This window comes from Microcebus murinus, chromosome 3 (assembly GCF_040939455.1).
Source record: "Microcebus murinus isolate Inina chromosome 3, M.murinus_Inina_mat1.0, whole genome shotgun sequence".
Taxonomy (NCBI): domain Eukaryota; kingdom Metazoa; phylum Chordata; class Mammalia; order Primates; family Cheirogaleidae; genus Microcebus; species Microcebus murinus.
Window position 1 is genome coordinate 44,331,146 of NC_134106.1, and position 23,128 is coordinate 44,354,273.

The window sequence follows — 23,128 nt, forward strand, 5'->3', positions numbered from 1 at the left end:
ATTAAAGCAAATTGGTAGATCTAAAAAGTTCAAAATAATAATAAACATTGAAGAAACTTTTACTAAGAAACACCCCAGTGTTTTGCTATAAAATCCTAAATCAATATTTACTACAGACAAAATAAAAAGAACTACTTTTTCTGTCTTATTTAAGAAGAGTATTTATCTTAACTCAGTAAACTAATAGGTGAACTTAATATCTCCACGTTGATGTTTTTACATTGACAAACATCTAAAGTTATTCTATCCTGGTATCATATGAAAATCTGAATAAAGCCTTCAAGAAGTTTATAGACTTAAATTTTGCCTCAGGTGTTTTTGACCTAACAATGACAAATAAAAAGGTTAAAGTGATAAACATCAGCAGTAACAAAACAGGTAACTCATCAAGTGACTAAGATTTATATGCCAAGTGACAAAATAAAGTAGTTATTTTTACTTACAAGTTAGTAACTGGCTCTCCTTTCAATGGAGGTAGTAGGTTTCCTGAGCCAATTAAACAGTTGTGCACTATAGTCAGACTCTGCAGAATATCATCTCTGGAAAAGATAAAAGATATTTCCATGCTTTAGAAGACTCTTCATCCAAATCTTCATCCAAATTTAACAAGCCTTTTAGAGTCTAATACAAAAATTTGTATTAAGTGGGGAATATACAAAATTAAGGCAAAGAAATAGCAAACATCATCAATTTACCAATTTAATAGTAAAGGGTAATTAAATAGTTATTCATTGCTAATAGTAGACCTGCTTACATTTAAACAGGCTCTAAATAATCACGAACAATAATCAATTGCCCTTTGTGAAGCAATTCCGAATTTAACCACCTCTTTAACAAAGATCACCGCCACTAACGAAAAGGGAAAATAGTGCTACAGAAGACTTTCCAGGCCGGGCGCTGTGGCTCACGCCTGTAATCCTAGCTCTTGGGAGGCCGAGGCGGGCGGATTGCTCAAGGTCAGGAGTTCAAAACCAGCCTGAGCAAGAGCGAGACCCCGTCTCTACTATAAATAGAAAGAAATTAATTGGCCAACTGATATATATATAAAAAATTAGCCGGGCATGGTGGCACATGCCTGTAGTCCCAGCTACCCGGGAGGCTGAGGCAGAAGGATCACTCGAGCCCAGGAGTTTGAGGTTGCTGTGAGCTAGGCTGACGCCACGGCACTCACTCTAGCCTGGGCAACAAAGCGAGACTCTGTCTCAAAAAAAAAAAAAAAAAAAAGAAGACTTTCCAGTTTATTCCATCTTTTTAAAATGGAACTAGCTAACTAAACATTTACTTCCAAAAAACAGTTCAAGTACTACATAGCTGCCATTAATTAATAAGACTTCTTTTTCCAAGCCCATTCTGACTGAATATGCTTATTACAGATTTCTGTGTTTGATACATATTAATTTTCTTGTTATTATTTTAGAAACTTTTAAAGACTCAAACTATGAAAAGTCTAACGGTTTCAAATAACTACTGTTAAATACTCATGGGAGAGAAAAAAACAATCTCATAGAAATATTTTTCTAAGTAATATTAATGTCAGTAAGTGAATTTCTAAAATGAAGCAACCCCATAAAACCTAAGCTGAAGGAAAACAGGCATTTCTTTTCAAAGGGGGCATACCTACACACATTTTCCAAAAGATATATGAAAGTGAACTAGAAAAAATAACCCAGAATTTTTCTATCTAAAATGTTTAAATTTGCCAAATTTTCTGTTATGCAACATTATATTAAATGGTTTTCTGAGTACATTTATGGCAGATTTTCAAAACACATTGAAAATGAATACATTTAGATATGCCATATATAAAAAGAGAAAGGCACAAAAGATTTCTTTACTCTGCAAATGAATTAAAACTAACTAATTGATTATAAAAGAAAACCAACCTAGACATTTCTAGTTCTCCATCGCCACAACGCTGGAGTTTGATAAGCTCAGGCTGAAGAAAGGAGTCCAACAGATAGAAGGCAAAAGACACTTCTTCTGAGGAAGGAACATGCCACTGAATTCCCAGATTCCACAAGTCCCCAGGTTTACCCCAGTCCTAGAAAAGAACAGCATCTATTTAGCAATTTGAGAAGTTAACAAAAAACAAAAACAACAAAAAAACCCACACACATATGCAATTTAAGGATTTAAAAGGAAATTCATAAATAATCCAAACCTAAGCTGATAAATAATATGCAAAAAACTGACATGAAAACATTACACTGCCCCTTTATTATCAGTCCTAGAAAAAGTCTTCTTGAAGAGCACTCCATAAGAAGGACAGCAAATTTATGTGAAGCTATTTAATTTGGCAATAAAATTATATGGAACTATGGAGGTTAATTATGGCATACCAAGTTATTTCACATAACAATAGAAATCTGGAGTTTTAGCTCCACACACAGTGACAGCACAAGTTTCATATATTCCAATAATAGTTTTAACAATATATTTTAAAAACAAAAAAGTGACATCTTTAAACACAAGAACAAAATCACACATTGAATCCCTTAAAACAAGTAGCCAACATATCCTTGAATTCTGTATTATTGAAAATGCTTGCCTTGATAGGAAAGTATTCAGAAAGAGGCTTGTCAAAACCACCCGGCACGCTGCAGTATTCTGTAGGGTAGATAAGTGTGGTAGAACGAAGAAGATGATGCAAAAGGTTACAAGAGAGAGTGTAACCCTGCTTACAAGTTAAATGTAGGGTTCTTTGGAGAATCTTTACAAGCTGCTCCTTATAAAGAAGCAACTTTTTTCCATCCACTCGAGTAATCTGAAATGAGGGGGAAAAAAGTTGAAGATATTTTGGTTTAAAGATCAATGCAAAGTTCAATGTTTGGCCACTAACATAGCCTAAAATAGTGTTTCTTTCAATGACTTTAATTCATTTTAGGACTGTCAATTTAACTGTCAAATAATTAATTTTTAAATATCAAAACATACTTTCTGAGCTTAGGCTTTCATGTGCCACAGTAGTACCCCTTTCAAAATGGTCTATCTCCTTAAAGACAAATTTAATTAAATTTCTGAATTAACTCATAAAGAAAAGTCTGATTGATAGCCAAATTTAAAATGTAGAGGAAAAAATTCCCAAATGTGATAAACTTTTTAAATTAATGAGTTACCTATATTAGAATTAATCTGTAAACACTCAGTCAGGTACATTACTGAACATGCAGTAATCAATTATTTGCCACACTCTTTTGACAAGGAGAGGATATGAGATGTTCTAACTTTCTCCAGCCACACATCAAGAAATTTCTAAAACTTCTGACTTTTCAATATGTTTTAAAGTCACTTTGTCAGAAAGTGCTAAATCCTAAATGCAAGTCAACATTTTCATAGTGATATTTTCTTATTCCAAAGATTTACAATACCTCAGACAAAAGTTGAAGATTCCATAATAACTCCTTGTCTAGCTCTTCTTCATTTAATACATCATCATCTAAAAACAGCAAAATAGTATCAGGGGAAAAAACTATGCATTCAACTAAACACATCACTTTTTAATATTTTATTTAATATTTCTAATGCTGAGGAAAGTATCTTTAAGGAAGACTTTTTTATATCTTCTTCATGAAGGAAGAACTCCTTCATGAAGTCAAGAAGGGATAACTCAATTATCAAGAAAATAAATATATATTAATTCAATAAAGTAAAATTTCTAAGTTACATACCAACCTGGATATCTTTCTTGGGGACAATGCCTGTCAAAATTGCAAAATTAAAATCCTGTATAGCTAAAGAATCTCTTGTCATTAACAGAGTTCTAGAAACCAAGAAAAAAATTCTATCTAAAATTGTAAAGACAGAATAATGACCTTATGACTTACTCATTGTAAGCTGAGTTATAACACTGCAGCAGTGGGGAACAAATAGCTTCAAAGATTCTTCTGGGCAGCACTGAAAAATATTTGTATTAACATGTTTTTTTGAAAGGCAACTATTTAACAGTCACAAAATATATAGTAGCACTATTTTCAGTGGCAAATAAAAGCTGTAGGCAGCTACTCCAAGAAATATGTACTTAAAGTATAACAAACACTTCTGAAATAATTAGCCACATAAACTTACTGGTTGCTGAGTCATTAATTTCATCATAAACTCACCTTTACAGCAGCGCGGCACATGTCTGCTACCATGCGACCTGCTACTCTTGTTTCAAATATATGTGAAATAGAAAAATTAAAAACCTTCTGAAGAGCCACCTGTTAATAAGATATGTAAGAAAAAAAAGTCTACTCAGCATTTTTTAGAAAATTAAATATCTCATGGAACATAAAAGAAAATGATAAATATATTCAGACTATTTCAAATATGACCAAGTAAGCAATTTTTAACCATCTGATTTTATGAGGATTTGCTTAATAATGTTACATTCAGGTCTAAGAACAATCTTTGCATGGGATTCTAACTTGAACGAAACATTTGAAGTATAAGATTTTACTTGCTACAGAAATTCTATACATAAAATTACAGCTGATAGAAGCAAAGGAAACTTCTTTATCTTGTTGGCTAATCCTATATAAGGAAGGGAATTTTTTGGACTATCTAATACTGACAAATTTCTCATTCTAACAACTACAAACTATACACTATAAATATAGGTCTCTACCCTAAAATACTTGAAACAATTTACTTAATTTTACAAATGTCACAGAACTTTAACTTACATACTGAATGAAATAATGAGTTCTAAATCTGAGTTAACACAGCTGAAAATTACAAACAACTCCTTTAGGTTAAATAAGAGATGATTTATATTCATTTCTTTACACTAATATAATCTTAGTGAATATTTCACACAGTTGTAAGGGAGTTTAGCTCTTAACCATATGAAACAGGGACAATTTCAGATGAAGGGAGAAGAAACAGAAATGGAAATAGAGTATAGTCTTAAAGGCCACACTGTACATAATAGGTACCAACCAACATGAAATAAGTGAATGTTTATCAATGCCCTATGAGGACAACTATTTCTAACCCATCACAAGTAGCCAGATTGTTATATTTAGGATTTTATTTCTATCATGACAGTGATGGTATAAACAATTTCCAAAATTTGTCTTTAAGTAAAAAAAAATTTGTCTTGATACAAAGTCTCATTCTGTCACACTGGCTAGAATGCAGTAGCATCATCATAGCTCACTGCAACCTCCAAGTCCTATGCTCAAGCAATCCTCCTGACTCAGCTTCCTGAGCAGCTGCGATTATATGCACATGCAACCACCCCTGGTTAGTTTTTTCTATTTTTAGCAGTAAGGGGTCTCACTCTTGCTCACGGCTTGGGCTGGTCTCCAACCCCTGAGCTCAAGAGATCCTTCTGCCCCAGCTGCCCAGTGTGCTAGGATTACAGACATGACACTACACCTGGCCTTCAGAGTAATTATTTTTAATTGTAAATTTAAAAAATACAGTTGCTTCTTGTTATTCTCAGTAATTATGTTCTATAACGGTGCTATGAATGCTAAACTAGCAAATACTGAACTACTGTTCCTAGGGGAAATATAGGATTAGGTTCCTATGAGCCTTTGGAAACAATATTTTCATCAATGGGATCAATACACAATCCTGTTCTAAATGTGTTCCTGTTTATATATTGTTGATTCATTAACATTGAACTCAAGTTGATATACTGTAACTCATGCCTGACAAAGCTTACCTAACACATGTATTTTTTCCATTAGGCACAGCACAACCTAAAGTTTCATGCTTAGAACCTAGAGTTTCATGCTTAGAAACTCTAGACCTCATTTATGCATTAACTCCTGCAGGCATTTTTCTGACATTTTTAAACAGCAAAGTCACCAACAAAAAGCATGAAAATACAAAAAACATGGCACTTTAGATCATAAAGAGAACTTTTATGGATTGCTGATGTAAATAGGCAAGAATGCCTTGTTTGACCTGGGCTGGAAACATGTGCATTAGGTAACTCATTTTTTGGTCACCTTGAGCATGTCCTCATAAAAGCACTGATTTGGGGGTTATAAATAAATTTGGGCAAGTAGGTGGATTTGCAAATATGGAATCTGTAAATACTGAGAATTGACTGTACATCTTTTCAAAAGTTTAATATTGATTGAAAAGATAAACTGGCATGATATGCACACTTGAAAGTAACTTAAAGTTTAATTTTAAGACATCAACATAACTAAAAAACTGTAAGTTTATTTTTGCAGCAATGCTCTTACCATAAATATGTCTTTGGAACACTGGGTGAGAATTGTACTAAACGTAGAAGACAGACCTAATTCGACCAAACTCTCCAAGTGAGTCATTTTCTCAGTTTCTGTCTCTTCTCTTGTTTGCTCCAATGTGCTACTTTCTATAAGTCCAAAGCATCTAAATAATCCAAACAAAACATAATTTTAGCAACTAAAAACTGGTTTAACATTTTTTATGGTGATTTGAAAAGGTTCTATTGTCTTGTGATAACCACTCAGTTTGTATGTGGCTCACAAATCAATCATCCTTTTGTAACTTTAGAAGGAGCAGTAATAGATAAATAAAAGTTACAATGAAGAGAGAAACCAAGCTTTTGGGATAGGATAGTCATTTTCTAGAAAGTCAGCTAAAGGTTGAGTGTGGGCTACAAGCTCACCTGTCCATAAACTGTAAGACAAAATCCTCAAATTCAGCTGTGGCTGAACAAAGTTCTCGTTCCACCTGTAACATCCCAATGTGGAGAAAAATTACAAATAACCTTTAGTTTTTTTCTTCGAATTAACCAAACTCAATTATTGCCTGCCAAATAAATCTAACAGTACATTATTATACTTGATACTGTGAGAAACAGCACCATAAATATTTATCAATCTAGAACAATTCAATCTACTACCTTCTACAAATGAAAATAAGAAATAATTAACATATTTACAAGGGCCAAAAACAGAAGTTAAGCAGCATCTATTATAACTTATAGTTTTCAAACTGCTAGGATAAATGTAAAGGATAATCTCTGACTACCTGACAGTTCAAATAACATGGTCAAGTAACAACATGCTTGCAATAAAGAGTTCTGAAAGAACAATACAGTAATGAGGAAAATCTCTCTTCATTAGATGCTGATCCTCCTGGACAGATTATAGTCATTAAATATGAAATGTCCCATTTTGAATCAAAAGTGTACTCTACCATATCTCAAGCAAGAAGCAGTACAATTAAACAAAGTATGTGCCTAACCTATCGACAAAGTTTTGCCATCCTAACAGTGGCTTGCTTATGCCAGCAGCAAAGAAGCCTGGGGAGCAAGTGGCAATGAAATCACAAAAGGCGTTTTCCACAGCCTGTTGAGAATTGAATATTTTTCCTTACATGAAGTGGTCCAAAAGCCTGGAAGAAGTGGTAGTTGCTGCAAGGTCTGGTGAATGCAGTGGATGACAGAGAGTTTCCAAGTCCAGCCTTCATAGTTTGAGCAGTGTTGTTTGTGCGACATATGGTCCACCACTGTCTTGCAGGACATTGTCTTGCCTGTCTCTATTGACCAATCTCAGATGCTTAACTGCAAGCATCCTCATCATTTCATCCAACTGGTTGCAACAGACATCACTGTAATCAACTGGCCACGGTTTCATGAAGCTGGGGTGGATAATACCAGCACTGGACCATCAAACAGACCCCACTGGCTTTAAATATTAAGTTTTAGACTGTGTTTTGACACTTCATCTTTATCCAACCCTGTGCCAAACACTTGTGATTGTCAAAAAGAATCCGGTTTTCATCACATGTAAACAATACAGTGTTGAAATGGCTTGCCTTTATGTCGCGACAGCAAAGAAAGGCAAGCTTCAGGACAATCTCTCTTCTGACGCTTGTTTAATTCATCCATCTATCCAGCTTCTTTACCTTGCCAATTTGTTTCAAATGGTCCAATATTGTTGGAATAGTCATGTCAAATCTTGCTGCTAGGCTGGCCCAATGGTAATGGGTTATCAGAATTTATTAACATTAGTGTCATTAAAGTTAGTATACAACTCTCCACTGCTAAATTTGACTGGCAAAAAAACCCAAAAGAAATCTTGCTGCTAATTCACGCATAGGTTGAGACAGATTCACTTCCACTACAGCTTTTAGTTCATCGTTATCCACCTTGGTCTCAGGCTGCCCATGTGGCTCATTTTCAAGATCAAAATCACCAGAACAGAACTTCTCAAACTATCAACATACTATGTGTTCATTAGCCACATCCTTCCCAAACACTTTGTTGATACTGCAAGCTATCTGTGCTGCATTGGTTCCACAACAGAACTCATATTTGAAAATAACACAAATTTTTGACTTATCCGTGGCTTCACAAAATTTGCTCTATAAAAATAAATTTTGAAAGATAATCACGAGCTACAGTGTGCATTTGAAAGACCGAGGATGTACCTTCACAATAAAAATAAGTTTCCAAGTGAAATGTCAGAGATATCAATTGTCAAACTTAGTGCTTAAGGAAATAGGACATTTCATAATTAATAACATAATATTACTAACATAATATTACTAACATAAGATGATGCAAAAATAAAACACAATCACCTTGCTTAACAAAACATTGAAAAAAATGACAAAAAATTTAAAAGTACCTTAGATGTCAGTTATTTATAGAAAGGGCCTATTTTTGACCCACCTCCCATGATGGGTGCTCTGCAGACTACCTTGCCAATAATGACCTGGCCCTCCTTTATGCCATTCTAGTCATAAAATAGTAATACTACTTGATATACTTTGTCTAAAAGTTGTTTCTAAACTATCAAATATGACTATGCATATGCAACAAGAATTAGAAATTGGTTAACCCTTTCATATCCAGAAAACATCCTTACTTCTGTGAGGTCATTTCTTTCTTGTAGTACAGATGAACAATCTACTAAAGGCACCAGAGTAGAAAATGTTGCTATAAACTGGAATGTGATCTGTGGGGAAGATGCAAAGGATTTTCAACATTAATTACATAATTCTAATTTGAAAGTGCAAATATACTGCAAGCTACAACAAATTACCCACATAAATTATCTTGAGGGAGATCGCACAACAACCTTTCTGGATATTCTTCACTTATAATTGAACATTTTAAGTTTCCTCATAATTAACTGGCTATTACTTTAGTAATGACAATATTGTAAATTTGTTTTCATACTGTTGCTTATGAGGTTGAAGCAAAACTTTAGTCAAGAGAAGTTACTTGCCTCCCACCTAAAAATGTAACATTAACTAAGGGTAAATTAAAAATGCTAATGCAGAAAAGCTAGAGACCAGAGAAAGGGAAGATGAGCAAAGTGGTAAGTCAGAAGATGGGTATAAGTATTTGAGTAGAGTCTGGCTTTCTTTCTTTCTTTCTTTTTTTTTTTTTTTTTTTTTTTTTTTTGGAGACATAGTCTCGCTTTGTTGCCCAGGCTAGAGTGAGTGCCATGGCGTCAGCCTAGCTCACAGCAACCTCAAACTCCTGGGCTCAATCAATCCTCCTGCCTCAGCCTCCCAACTAGCTGGAACTACAGGCATACGCCACCATGCCAGGCTAATTTTTTCTATATATATTAGTTGGCCAATTAATTTCTTTCTATTTATAGTAGAGACGGGGTCTCGCTCTTGCTCAGGTTGGTTTCGAACCCCTGAGCTCAAATGATCCGCCCACTCGGCCTCCCAGAGAGCTAGGATTACAGGTATGAGCCACTGCGCCCAGCCTGAGTCTGGCTTTTATAAATAGTAACTTTTCATCATATCCCCTTGTCATCAGTGTAGATGAGGGGAAGTGTAATGATCATGCTATGATTTTTACTATCCTTGTTTAAGAAAAATAATAAATACATAATGAGCTTTAAAACATCATATGATCATTAAATGTATACAGGTTATAGCAAATTACTTACAAAGGGAAGCGTTAGATATCAACCATTCACAGATTTAAACTTAGGCATCTACAGATATAATTGCTGTTACTATCAATAGATTTTCCATTGAACTATGTTCTAAAGGGTATCTGAAGAGAAATTAAAAAGATGTCTATTTACAAAATTGTAACTTAAAAATTTTTTTTAAATCATCAATATGCTTACCATGCATTTACTAAAGTCATTTGGATCCACCCCAGGCAATGCTCTCATCAACAGAGGTAGCATGTGTGTTGGACCTTCAGGAAACCATCTGCCCCCTGATACCAAACTGCGGGCTACTCCAATTACACAACTTAAAGTAGCTGTGAGCTGGTGAGGTTCTGTTAATGTCTCTAGTGCAGGATATGTCCTACAGTTTAAAGAACAGAATTTTAAAAGTTTCCATCACAGATAAACATAATGGCATAATACATTAAATATAATAAATTCACAAATTACATTTAATACTTAATAGTGAAAATGTGCTATCAAAGTTAACAGAATTACAGTAGTCCCCCCCAATCTGTGGTTTCACTTTCTATAGTTTTAGTAACTGGAGGTCAACCAGTCTGAAAATATTACAATATTTTGAGAGAGAGACAGACAGGCAGACACCACCTTCACGTAACTTTTACTACAATGTGTTGTTATAAATGTTCTGTTTTATTATTAGGTATTGTTAAGCTCTTACTGTGCCTAATTTATAAATTAAACCTTATGATAGGTATGTATGTACAGGACAAAACATAGTATATATGGGGTTTGGTACTATCCACAAGTTCCAGCATCCACTGGGGGTCTTGGAACATATCCCCCATGGATAAGCACGGACCACTGTACACAGCTAAAGGAAAGATACACAGACTATTTGTTTCACGTTTCCCCAATCCCTTGCTACCTCATCATCCCTCGCCAGGCAAATTCCACTATGTAAAAGAACATAAACCAGTAGATGTTGCACTATTTCAATCATGTTAATCCACATTATACTAATTGTCAGTAATTATTAGAATGCAGAATTAACAAGGTACAAATATTCCACTCTTCCCTTTTATAGTAAAAACTATTTTACTCAAATGCTAAAATTTCTCCCATTTTATACTTTCTTAACAAGTTGTATTTGAAAATTACAAATCAGTTATCAGAAATATATGAGAATATTCCTGACACTAGAAATAAGCCAGGGGACTAAGACAAATGCAAACCTGATCACTAATTGTTTGGGAGTCAAAAACATTTACTCTTTATTCCTTGATTTTTCTTTTTGAACATTCACTCTTTAACTCAGTGATTTCAGTTCTGAAAATCTACCTCATAGATGGTAAAAATCTAAATGTAGTCATTTTAAATCCCACTTATACAGAAAACGCAAACAATAAGAGAAATTTCATTACATATTAAGTGGGAAAAAGAAGGATTTATAACTAGGATAAAAAACCAAATCTATGCTTATTCTGAAAGATGGAGAAAACATACAAAACTCTTTAACAGAGGCTGTCTTAAAGACATAAAATTAAATGTCTAACATTTTTTCTACATTTTCAGTTTCTAAGAATTTTGCTTTTATAAAAGAAAAAAATCAGGCCGGGCGCTGTGGCTCACGCCTGTAATCCTAGCTCTTGGGAGGCCGAGGCGGGCGGATTGCTCAAGGTCAGGAGTTCAAAACCAGCCTGAGCAAGAGCGAGACCCCGTCTCTACTATAAATAGAAAGAAATTAATTGGCCAACTGATATATATAGAAAAAAATTAGCCGGGCATGGTGGTGCATGCCTGTAGTCCCAGCTACCCGGGAGGCTGAGGCAGAAGGATCACTCGAGCCCAGGAGTTTGAGGTTGCTGTGAGCTAGGCTGACGCCATGGCACTCACTCTAGCCTGGGCAACAAAGCGAGACTCTGTCTCAAAAAAAAAAAACAAAAAAAAAAGAAAAAAATCTTCAAAAGTCATGCCACCCCAAAGCAGCACAAAACTATGATTGAAATTCTCAAAAAAGTAACTGTATTATCATTTTTGTATATCAAATATTTATCTTGGCCAAGCATTCAGTATTACTCAATACACTGATATTAAATTTGTCCAAAAATTGAGGACTAACGAAAAATGTGATGAGTGTATGTATTTGTATTGGTAAGCTCTGTTCCTTCTTCTAAAAATGTATCTTACTATTCATAATCAATCAGCTAAAAAACACTGACATAATGCAAAACAGAGGGGAAGGAAAGAAACATCAAAACACCCTAAACTTCCAAATTTTAGCTAGGTATGACTGTCAGCTTCTGAGACCCCATGGAGGCCAAGTAGCAAAGAACACTGGAATCTGAAGGCAGAGAGGAAAGCACCTATCTTCCCCACTCCATTGCCTAATTTATACATGTTGGAAGAGTTTCAGTGCCTCAAGATATGTACACAAAAATAGGAGAGGTTGAGACAGTGAGATACAACCTAACTTTAATATTTATGGCAATGAAAGCAGGGGAAGATAGCATAAGCAACTGAAATTTATAGATAATGGAGCCCATTTTTAGGTCAAGATCTTGAATATGGTGCCCTTCCCCAAGTAAATGTGACCAATACTTACCCTGTCTCAACAGTGAGGCAGAAAATACGCTATGGTCCTGATTCTACCACTAAGGACCTTTCACATATTTTTACGTAATCCAATTGCTAGATCCTTCTGGGTTCAAAAACCTAACATTATTCCTCTACTTCTAACAAAGACATTTAGAGATAAATCATAATGCTCAAGTTCAGACAGCAGAGGAAGCAGAGGTATAACAAAAAGCTTAAGTTAATTTGCTCTTAAACATTCAAATAGTTAAGAGTAGCTCTCTCTCAGTAAACACACAATGCCTATATTGTGACAGTGGCTTGGCAAGTAGAGAGCTATTCTCATTATTGTTTCAACACACAAAACAAAATGAATGCAAAAAAATTTACACTGTAAAAACAATATATCTAAGATTATACAATATATAAAAATAATAAAGATAATTAAATTTTCTTCTATATCACCAATTCCAAGAAATAATAGAAACCAAAAACCACTTTAACTGCCATGTTCTCAACTTAGTGACATTAATCTACATTTTGATTTAATAAAGAAATAAATGAAGAAAATTTTAAAGTATCAAAAAAACCTCAAACTAGCTAGATTTTAATTTATAAGCAAACAATTTGGCAGTTAAAATATGCATATATTCCAAAACATTTATGCTATCCATTTTATTTCAATTTGCTTTTTCCTCTCCTATAAATCTTCATCAAGTTACCCATCATTATGTTAAAATGTCTGACATCTCCTCTAGGAACAGGAATAAGCACCAAAAAAGCAAATCAGAAGCCATACTAAGAAAACAGAATCAAATAGAACAGAAGAGAGGGAACAGAGCTTAGGCTTCAATAAAACACACAAACACTCACCTTTCAAGTACAGGGGGTATTACTAACTCAGGTCTCATGAGTGCAAGATTCTGCAGAGCCTGGGCTGCTTCTAGACTACCAGTTTTACTAAACATAGCCAAGAGGACAGGCTGAATAATGCATTGTACAAAGTCTGTAACATCTTGATCCGTAAGCTTATGGCTATCAGGCACAGGAGTTAACCAAGAGGGTTTCTTGTATCTTTCACGATGCAATCTTCTAACAACACTGTTTGGCAACCGCTGAAGTAGTTTCATTAACTTGTTCTGGGGACAAAGAAGCAAAAAGTTCTAAGTAGGTTCTGCTTGCCAACATAGATACATGGTTCCTCTCAAGAAAGTATTTTTAAAATAACAACTTTTTAGGGCTGAGCTGCTGTTAAAAACAAAAAATTAAATTAATAAATAAATAAAAATAACAGCTTTTATTATCTACTTACAAAGACCTGCATGGCATAACTAGATAGAATGAAACATTCTTACCAATTAATTATTCATAATAATGAAGATGAATTTCAAATTCCAGTTTTAAAAGAATTTCTAAATTTTCCATTACATGAAAAGCCACTTGAACTGGGCAATGTAACAACAAAAACAGTTGACACAATAAAACTGAAAAGATGGTTCTATTCTTTTGTGGCATTTTTGTTTACCATTTATTTGCCCAAAATGTGACATTTTGCCTCCAGTTATGACGTCATCATTGTCTTACTTTATTTCTATATGTTCTAGAACACAGTTACCTTAATTTGAATGTATTCACTTACACATAGCCAAAGCTAAGAAAGACAGAAAATATATTATACTTCACACAATAGGCAACAGTTAAGTCTGACCTTATCTTTAAAAATCTCAAACCCTACAGCACAAAATGAATATACTCACCAGCCAGCGCCCATTATTTGAAGGATGGTAAAAAGATGTGATGCTGTTAAACAAACCAGCCAAGTGTTTTTGCACTAGCTTACTTGGTCCACCCTGTCCAGATAAGAGAGTAAAAATGTCAGTACTCAACATCATACTATAAAAATGAAGGAGTCAACAGGACCAAGCCTATATGTAAATCTCTAATGTGGTTCATATTTATCCTGCTGACAAAAATCAATTCTACCTCTAAAAGTCAAAAACAATTCTCTGATGAACTTCACGCAAATCAATTCAAAATATTCTACTAAAAATAAGGGCAACTTACTTAAACCAAATTAGAAAATTGAAAAGATATCTTAGGATAACAGTAAACTTTACTCTTCTATAGTCAAATAACTTAGATACTAATATTTATCACTAAGATTACCATCTTAAAATAACCAAGAATGGTAACATCAGACAAAAAAAGCATTCCCTAAATGACCCAGTAAGAGAATTTCTCATTGTATGAAATGGAGAGGGGAGATTTACATAAATGCATTCAAATATTTTATCATTACTTCTAAATGTTTAAAATGATTAACCTTGTTATATTTTATCACATTTTGACTCAAAAGCAATATATTTTTATTTCTTGATCTATTGCCAAAACAAACAAACAAAACAACCAACATAAACAAACAACAACAACAACGTAATCTGAGAGAAAAATGAGGAAAAAGCTAGTTTTCATGTTATCAAGTTGAACAGCCCTGGGATAAACTTGGCCTTGAAACCTCCTATCTGTCTCATGATGATCTTATTTCAAGAAACAGCACAGACCTAAGATAAAATGTCAAATTACATTAGAAATATGCCTTCCTACTAAAATGAAATCTACTTCATGTTTCCCACTCTAGTAACCAGAATAAACACTCAGAGACCATAATAATTCCATAACAAAATACTCACAAAATTTTCAGAATTCTAACAATTAGCATTATTGATATTTATTATATTTTCACATTTAACACAAAATGAAGCTGCCAATGAGAACTGTGTGGGAAAGCAAAGTTAACTCAAACAAGGCTGATTGTAATCACTGTTGAATTCTGTAGCCCGCCAAAAATCAATTTTAACTCACTGTATATGTAAGATAATAAACATCCAAATGTTTTTGCTCTTATTGAAGATCAGGGGGAGATGGGATTTTCCGTTTGATAATCAGATGGCAAAAACAAAGGGAGCTTGGATTTCTTTTGTTTTACCTTACAATGAAATTTAAAATGTAAACTTCTAACAACCATTCATTCTGTCTTTTCCACATAAACATACTAATGTCAAACAATAATAATTCAAGAAGGAGACACATATAGAAGCAATATATGAATGATAAGCCAGAAATAATAATATTAATATAAATTTGTTCTAATATTCATTTTTTAAAAAGGGCATTGAAATCTAAGTTTTTGGATATGTTTTTAATTTTCCTTCAATGATGTGATTTAAAAAATCCGTCATATTTCTCCCATCATTAGGATTACTTGGTTAATAAGCTTTGTGCTCAGTATGTTTATGTGAATGTAACAGTGAATGAGTAATGGAACATATGAGCATATGCAAAACTGAGTCCTTAATCCCACCTTGGGAAAGTCCTTTTATTTATAAGTCTGATGCCTGGGTCTATAAAAATGTTAAACATTCTGATTCCTCAAAACTCTAAATTTTTGACTCTATGTTTCAGGTCCATTGATTAGGGAAACTTACATATGATATGACTACATTCTGGATCTGATAAACATGAATGTATTAAATCAGAACATATCTAAGAATCAAGTCACCCAACTAAGCCACTAATATGAACTTCTGTGATTATTCAGAATTTTTGTATGCTTAACACAAAATAGAGGTTACTATATAAAACAAATATAATGCACAACAAACCATCATGGCAGTGATCCATATTACAGCATGTCCTATATCATAAGCATTTGTTAAAAATCTTGGGACTAACACTTGACTGCTTCCCACTGGGAGGTTCAAGCTTCTCAGAATTCTCGTAAATATCTTTAAAAAGAAAAAAACAATTAAGAATAAATATTTACAGGTACCAAAATAATTCTTTAAGTAACTTACTAAGTGTTGTATATTAATATAATTGAATATATTTGAGAATTTTTAAGCAAAATAACATACTGTTTAGTAACTTACTTTATTCTTTAAAAATTACACATAAACATCAATAGACGCTCTGAGGTCACAGGCACAATGATATGTACCCCAAAATCAAGCAAATGAGACATTTATGGTAAAACATAAGAAGGCAAAATATAGATGTTGTGGTTAAATATGAAATATTCTGACTTCTTTATGCTCCCTGAATACACACAAATTCGTTTTCCCATGCTCCTATTCCATGGCAAGGATGCACAACAGCACCACCAACCTAGATGCAAATATTTTCTAGCAGGTTTCTTTCCCCAGATTTTTTTGGCCATGTACGGTGGCTCACATCTGTAATCCTAGAGCTCTGGGAGGCTAAGGTGGGAGGACTGCTTGAGCTCAGGAGTTCAAGACAAGGCTCAGCCAAGAGTGAGACCCCATCTCTACCAAAAATAGAAAAAATTAGCTGGGCAACTAAAAATAGAAGCAAAACATCAGCTGGGCATGATGGCATGTGCCTATAGTCCCAGCTAATAAGGAGACTGAAACAGGAAGATCACTTGAGCCCAGGAGTTTGAGGTTACTGTGAGCTAGGCTGACACCATGGCACTCTAGCCCCAGCAACGGAGCGAGACTCTGTCTCAAAAAACAAAAAAATTTAAATTTCTCATTTTTATGGTGTGTGTAACTCAAAATTTTAATGTTGACTTGATTTTCTTCCCTAAGAATCTATAATTGAAATTTTAATCAGTCAGTTAATAATTGCATCTTAACACAATCAAATTTATATTTTATTGTATTCTTTTCAAGAGACAGGAGTCTTGCTATATTGCCCAGGATGGTCTTGCTAACTCCTAGCCTGAAACAATCCTCCCACGTAAGCTTCCTGCATACAAATTTCTATTTTAAATCTATCATGATTAATAGGTAGGGGCCCAAAGATGAGAAAAACTAATTCTCCTCAATTAGTTTCTAATTGCCAACAACAGAGGAAGACAGCACAAGCAAAGGCAAATAAAGCATTTGACTTTGGCGGCTCCCCAACCCTGCTCTAACATCACCTGGAGGCCCCACCCCACCCCCATGAAGCGCCACAAGTTATTCCACTGCCAGTGAAATAATACTCAAGATGCGATTTTAAGAAACACTACACCTAGAGACATTCTAGCTTATTTACTCGAGGAAAATATATAATGTGATCTAAAAAGTAGGCAACACTCAGGAGTGGCAATCAAATACAATACACAAAATTTGCTGGAATCTATGAATATAAATTAGCCTCAATAATATACTTAGTACTTCCCAAATTACTCACTCTGAAAATTACAGTTCATGTCCTGCATAGGTAAGATAAAACTCACACTTATGATAGCTTAATATGTTCAAATTATCTTTTGAAAATAAAGGACCCAACCCTATAAATTATTTATATGTTTTTCCTAATGGTCCAAAAATATTTTATATGGTATCTGGAATTAGCATACAAAAACACGTCTCCTTTATGACATAAAGTTGATGTCAGTGCTGTTTATGTATGTTCAGATGTTCTTAATTACCTTTGGTACATATGGATCCCAATCTATGTACCCTATATTATCTGTAGCCAATCGAGCAAAGAGATTTACTAGTTGCTGAAAGTAAACAAAAAAAGACAAAATAAATACATTCATTGTTTTTAAGTATCACAGTCATGTTCCTTATCCATTTGTTCGGCAATCACCGTACAATTTAATTTAATATATAGTTTATGATTTTTTTCAAAACTTCCAAATTTAGAAACAACTGCAGTTGAAATGCTTCTATAAAGTAAAATGACAAAGCACCATTCCCAATGCAGACAGAAAAGGAAATTTTAATTGAACAAATATGCAAAAACATCCACTATGGGTCCAACACCATGCTAGTGTAGGTACCCCAAAAAAAACAAACAGACAAGGTCTAACATTTCATGCATTTCACAATAACATGCTTATACAAGCCAAAATAAATGTCTACTTCTGTTAAATATAGAATAAAATAAAAAGAAAATAAAAGAAATTATTCATAACATTGCTAACAGCCAATTCTAAGGAACTCGGATATCTACTTATCTCCAAACTAAAAAGTAGAGGACAAAAAAAAAGGATACTCACCCCCTCCCATTGTGGGAGATTTTGCACTGAAACCCAAAGGCCAATTAATTCATCAAACCAAAGTCTGAAGAAGAAAAATGTTGTTATGAATAGCAAGTGAGTATAGAAAGTGGTTCAAAGCCAGGTATCCTTTGTATTTTTAAATCTATTATTCTTACTGATAACTACACAACCTAGAAAAAATAATACTGAAAGTTACAAACGTAACAGAGCAAAAGAGTGTTTCTTGTTGAATATTCCCTTTCCAATTTATTTATGCTAAAAAATGTGATCTCACCTATTAAACTACTTCCTTATTAAATAATTATTGTCTATTCCTATTTAACAAGTGTTAACAATTTTCTTCTTCCTATCCCCTGCCTTTATTCCTTTATCTGTGTTCCTGTTACTACCTGTTCTGGCAATTCTCTCTTTCTTTCTAATTTCTTAAATTAAAACCCTCAACTGATTTGGCTGGTCATATAAGTATTATTCTCTCTTTACTTACAATCTTATGTTTAATTGTTTCAACCTTCATACACTTCAGGTATGATAAAAATAATAGCTGAGTCTGCAAATTTTTTTTTAACTTATTATTGATTTGCTAGTTTTTACATCTCCTGCTGTATTCTAGAATTTGTCAAGATATGTATATACTTACTTAAAACCTTTATGATGAAGTTCTGGAGGAAGGGAGGTAGGAAGAAATATTTCAAAATAAGTGATGGCCTTTTGCATTGTTACATCAAAAGGGCACATTAAAGGCCGCCATTCTTCTAGCATCTCAGCTGTGGCATCTGCTGGAAAATATCTAATAAAAAAGAAGGTTTTCATGTATGATCGTTGGCTAAAAGCTCTACAAAGCAATAAATGACTGACAAAAAAGGGGAGGAGAGGAATGGATTTCAAAAGATACAATGGACACTACAAATGTCATATTAGCCCACAATAAACACATTTATTTATTCACATTTATGTGTATTTATTCACAACACTAAAATAAATACCTCATCACACTTAGGATAAGGCAAATTTTCCTCTTGTCTAACAGAAATTTTTTTTTTTTTTTTTTTTTTGAGACAGAGTCTCACTTTTGTTGCCCTGGCTAGAGTGAGTGCCGTGGCGTCAGCCTAGCTCACAGCAACCTCAAACTCCTGGGCTCAAGCGATCCTCCTGCCTCAGCCTCCCAAGTAGCTGGGACTACAGGCATGCGCGACCACGCCCGGCTAATTTTTTGTATATATATATATTTTTAGTTGGTCAATTAATTTCTTTCTATTTTTTTAGTAGAGACGGGGTCTCGCTCAGGATGGTTTCGAACTCCCAACCTCGAGCAATCCGCCCGCCTCGGCCTCCCAGAGTGCTAGGATTACAGGCGTGAGCCACCACGCCCGGCCATAACAGAAATTTTTTAACTTGAAAAAGTTGATAAAACTCAGATAAAATACAGTCACTGAAATCACCTACAAAGTTAAATATAGAGATTGTTTTACTACCTTTGTGCTATGTAATAGCAACTGAAAAAAATCTTGTATGTAGAATTCAGTCTACATAAGAAAAGGATAATTGTCAAGTAAGAAAAATAACATCAGGAATCCCTAGCAACCTTTGGATAAACCATTTACCCTCACTGGACCACAGAGTCCTCCTGCATACAAGGATTGTTACAAGAGAAGACTGGACTAGATGATCTAGTCCTGCAGGCTCTAATATTCTGCAACTCTATGAAATGGGCAAGACTGTCCCTGGGATAGAGGAGATTTGCAAAACTAAAAGTGTGCATATACACACAAATGAAGGTAAATAGATAAAGAGGACACATGTATAATTACTAAATATACCTTTAGGAAGTTTATTTTAATTTTTTTTAAGAGGCAAGGTCTCACTATGTTGCCCAGGCTACATTCAAACTCCTGGGCCCAGGGGATCCTCCCACCTCAGCCTCTCAAGTTGCTGGGACTACAGATGTGCCTAGCCTTAAGAGGTTTAACGCATTAACTGCCAAGTGTGTTGTTGTATTTAACTGGTTTTGAGCTTGGGGCCTCATGAGCAAAACCCTGCAGTTGGTTTGTGAAAATCTTACTTGTTGACGTTCTTACTGTTACAAGTAATACTGACAATTTAATTCTAAAAACGTGGATTAAATGACTAGAAATCAATGACAAATTTTTCATTAAATGAGTAAGGATCAATTTTGTTTTCAAAATTTTTATTCTATTTTTATAATATACCATGGCCCCAAGGAAAAAAATTTTTTTCTAGTGTAGCAGTCAATGTATTGAAATAAGGAACAGCATATGAAAAGTTCTGATTCTTTCCAAAGAAGTTGGGAAACTCCTTTAAATCCACTTACAGGTTTGGCCTACATATCATATTATTAATCCTATTATATCTTAATATACCTGTGTTAATTAAAATCATACTTCACTACTTCCCTTGAAAAATAAGATTACATTCCTAGTAATACTTTTGTTGAGTTCACAAAGCATTATGTGCCAGGTCCTCGTGTAGCAGGCTGGAATTTAAAACAAAAACAAAAACAAACTATGTCCCACCTTCAAGAATCTCATCCATCCCCCTTCTTAATTTTTCTGAGTCAACTGTTAGCCTATGGATCCAAAATAAAAACTTGGGGTTTCTACGAATTACCTTAAGAGCCAGTAAGTACCTCAGGAATAATCAAGTTTCCAGTGAGGAAACATAGATTAAGAAGATGGCACAAAATTACACTTCTCATTCATGGTTTATGACTCAGGTTAGATCTTAAGCCTCTTAAGAGGGAGATATCTCATATTCCAAAAGTACATTTGCCCAAGACTGAGTAGTATAGCGGGTCAGCAATAAATATGTCATTTGCTGAATAACTTACTTATTAAATAAGATTCATATTACAACCATATGATAAATACAGTAGGGCTTTCCATTCAAAAATATTCACTGCATCCACAGCATCTAGACAGTTTTAGAACAGCCTGATAATAGGAACAAAATAGTTCAATTACATAAAATTGAACTATTTCAGTTCTATTCATATTCATCTTTAATCACAACACTATGGAACATTTAAAGTTAAACATTCTGGCCGGGTGTGGTGGCTCACGCCTGTAATCCTAGCACTCTGGAAGGCCGAGGCAGGCAGACTATTTGAGCTCAGGAGTTCAAGACCAGCCTGAGCAAGAGTGAGACCCTGTCTCTACTATAAACAGAAAGAAATTAGCCAAAAAAACTAAAAATAGAAAAATTAGCTGGGCATGGTGGCATATGCCTGTAGTCCCAGCTACCCAGGAGGCTGAGGATTGCTTGAGCCCAGGAGTTTGAGGTTGCTGTGAGCTAGGCTGACGCCACAGCACTCTAGTCCAGGCGAGAGAGTGAGACTGTCTCAAAAAAATAAAATAAAATAAAGTTAAACATTCTACTGAAAGAAAACAGTAGATGGAACAGCTGGAGCAGAAGAAATTGACAGTGACCAACAAGGACGGGCCCCTGGAGCCGGCTGTGGTGGGTGCCTTTGAGCTCGGGGCCTTAAGAGCAAAACTCTGCAGTTGGTTTGTGAAAATCTTGGCACTTGGTTGCCCAGGAGTGTTCCAGCATCCCAGCTACTTGTCATGGCTCAAGCTGCCATAGGCTTTTCTGTCACCTCTTTCATCTCTCACCTTGGCCCAGTCGTTGCTTTAAGCTGACTTAACAGGGTCTTTCCTGATTGGATCCATGCATTGTTTTTCTAGATGCCTGCCTTGCTCCCTGGTGCCTTCCACACCATGCAAAGGCTGGGGCTGAGTCCTGCTCAGGCCCTTACTGTCTGAATAAAGCATGCACTTGACATGGCTGTAGCCCAGGCCTGCAGTGAACTCCCGCTACTCCAAAAAAGAAAATATAGTAGAAAAAAACATATGGTACATCTTCTCAGCATATTTTTAAGCTGAAAAACAACAATACCCTAAGAAAAATCTTTCAAATAAGGCAACTGTATATAAACAGTTGCCTTATAATATCATATAAACTATGATATTACTTTATAATGGGTGACTTTAAAAATTCTAAACTTATGAATGAAATCTGAAAAATGTGCTCATGCCTGTAATCCCAGCATTTCAGGAGGCTGAGGCAAGAGGATAGCTTGAGGCCAGGAGTTCAAAACTAGCCTGGGCAACATAGTGCAATCCCATCTCTACAAAAAATTAGAAAAACTTATCCAGGCATGTGGTGTGTACCTGTAGTCCCAGCTACTTGCCCATGAGTTCAAGGCTACAGTGAGCTATGATCATGCCACTGTACTGCAGCCTGGGCAACAGAGATTCTGTCTCTAAAAAAATTAAAATTGGAAAAAAAAAAAAAGATATCTGAAGAATTCAATTCAAGTGTGCTCAGTGACTAACACCACAACATCAGAAAGTATTTATACCTTTAATTTCCTCTTCAAATCATACTAAAGATGGGGGAAAGCCCACAGAAACAAAAAAAAAAGCTTTATAAACTGAGAAGTTACTTACGGTCGGCAGCTTTTCACGAGTGTTTTGAGAACATTTTCTACAGAACTGGGGGTGGGGGGAAGAAAGCCATTTGATAAATTAGACTGGTATATTTAAAGAACACATCTATTTCAATAAATAAATATTTCTAAGATATGTTCATACGTTTAGATATTATCTGTTTACATGCAATAACTAATCCTTCTCTTTCACACAGACTTTCAAGGATTAACTACCTAAACTTCTTAATCTACTCTTTCCTTTGTGTTCAT

At 34.7% G+C, this 23,128-nt stretch overlaps 1 protein-coding gene across 2 annotated transcripts in view; it reads right to left on the reverse strand.

Annotated features, from left to right (window-relative positions):
* PSME4 (proteasome activator subunit 4) overlaps positions 1-23,128 on the reverse strand; it is a 109,440-nt gene that overhangs the window by 54,763 nt on the left and 31,549 nt on the right. For both annotated transcript variants that reach the window (XR_012918559.1, XM_012777791.2), the window contains exons 4-20: positions 22,878-22,922; positions 19,049-19,198; positions 18,409-18,472; positions 17,833-17,907; positions 16,058-16,180; positions 14,153-14,245; positions 13,269-13,534; positions 10,035-10,221; positions 8,805-8,894; positions 6,596-6,660; positions 6,186-6,336; positions 4,101-4,199; positions 3,825-3,894; positions 3,369-3,436; positions 2,549-2,764; positions 1,884-2,041; positions 444-539 (exon numbers count right to left, since the gene is read on the reverse strand). Coding sequence is in view for 1 of the 2 variants with exons in the window: in XM_012777791.2 (XP_012633245.1) it covers positions 444-539; positions 1,884-2,041; positions 2,549-2,764; positions 3,369-3,436; positions 3,825-3,894; positions 4,101-4,199; positions 6,186-6,336; positions 6,596-6,660; positions 8,805-8,894; positions 10,035-10,221; positions 13,269-13,534; positions 14,153-14,245; positions 16,058-16,180; positions 17,833-17,907; positions 18,409-18,472; positions 19,049-19,198; positions 22,878-22,922 (2,016 nt within the window). In the remaining variant the exon portion in view is untranslated. The remainder of the gene's footprint in view (positions 1-443; positions 540-1,883; positions 2,042-2,548; positions 2,765-3,368; positions 3,437-3,824; positions 3,895-4,100; positions 4,200-6,185; positions 6,337-6,595; positions 6,661-8,804; positions 8,895-10,034; positions 10,222-13,268; positions 13,535-14,152; positions 14,246-16,057; positions 16,181-17,832; positions 17,908-18,408; positions 18,473-19,048; positions 19,199-22,877; positions 22,923-23,128) is intronic.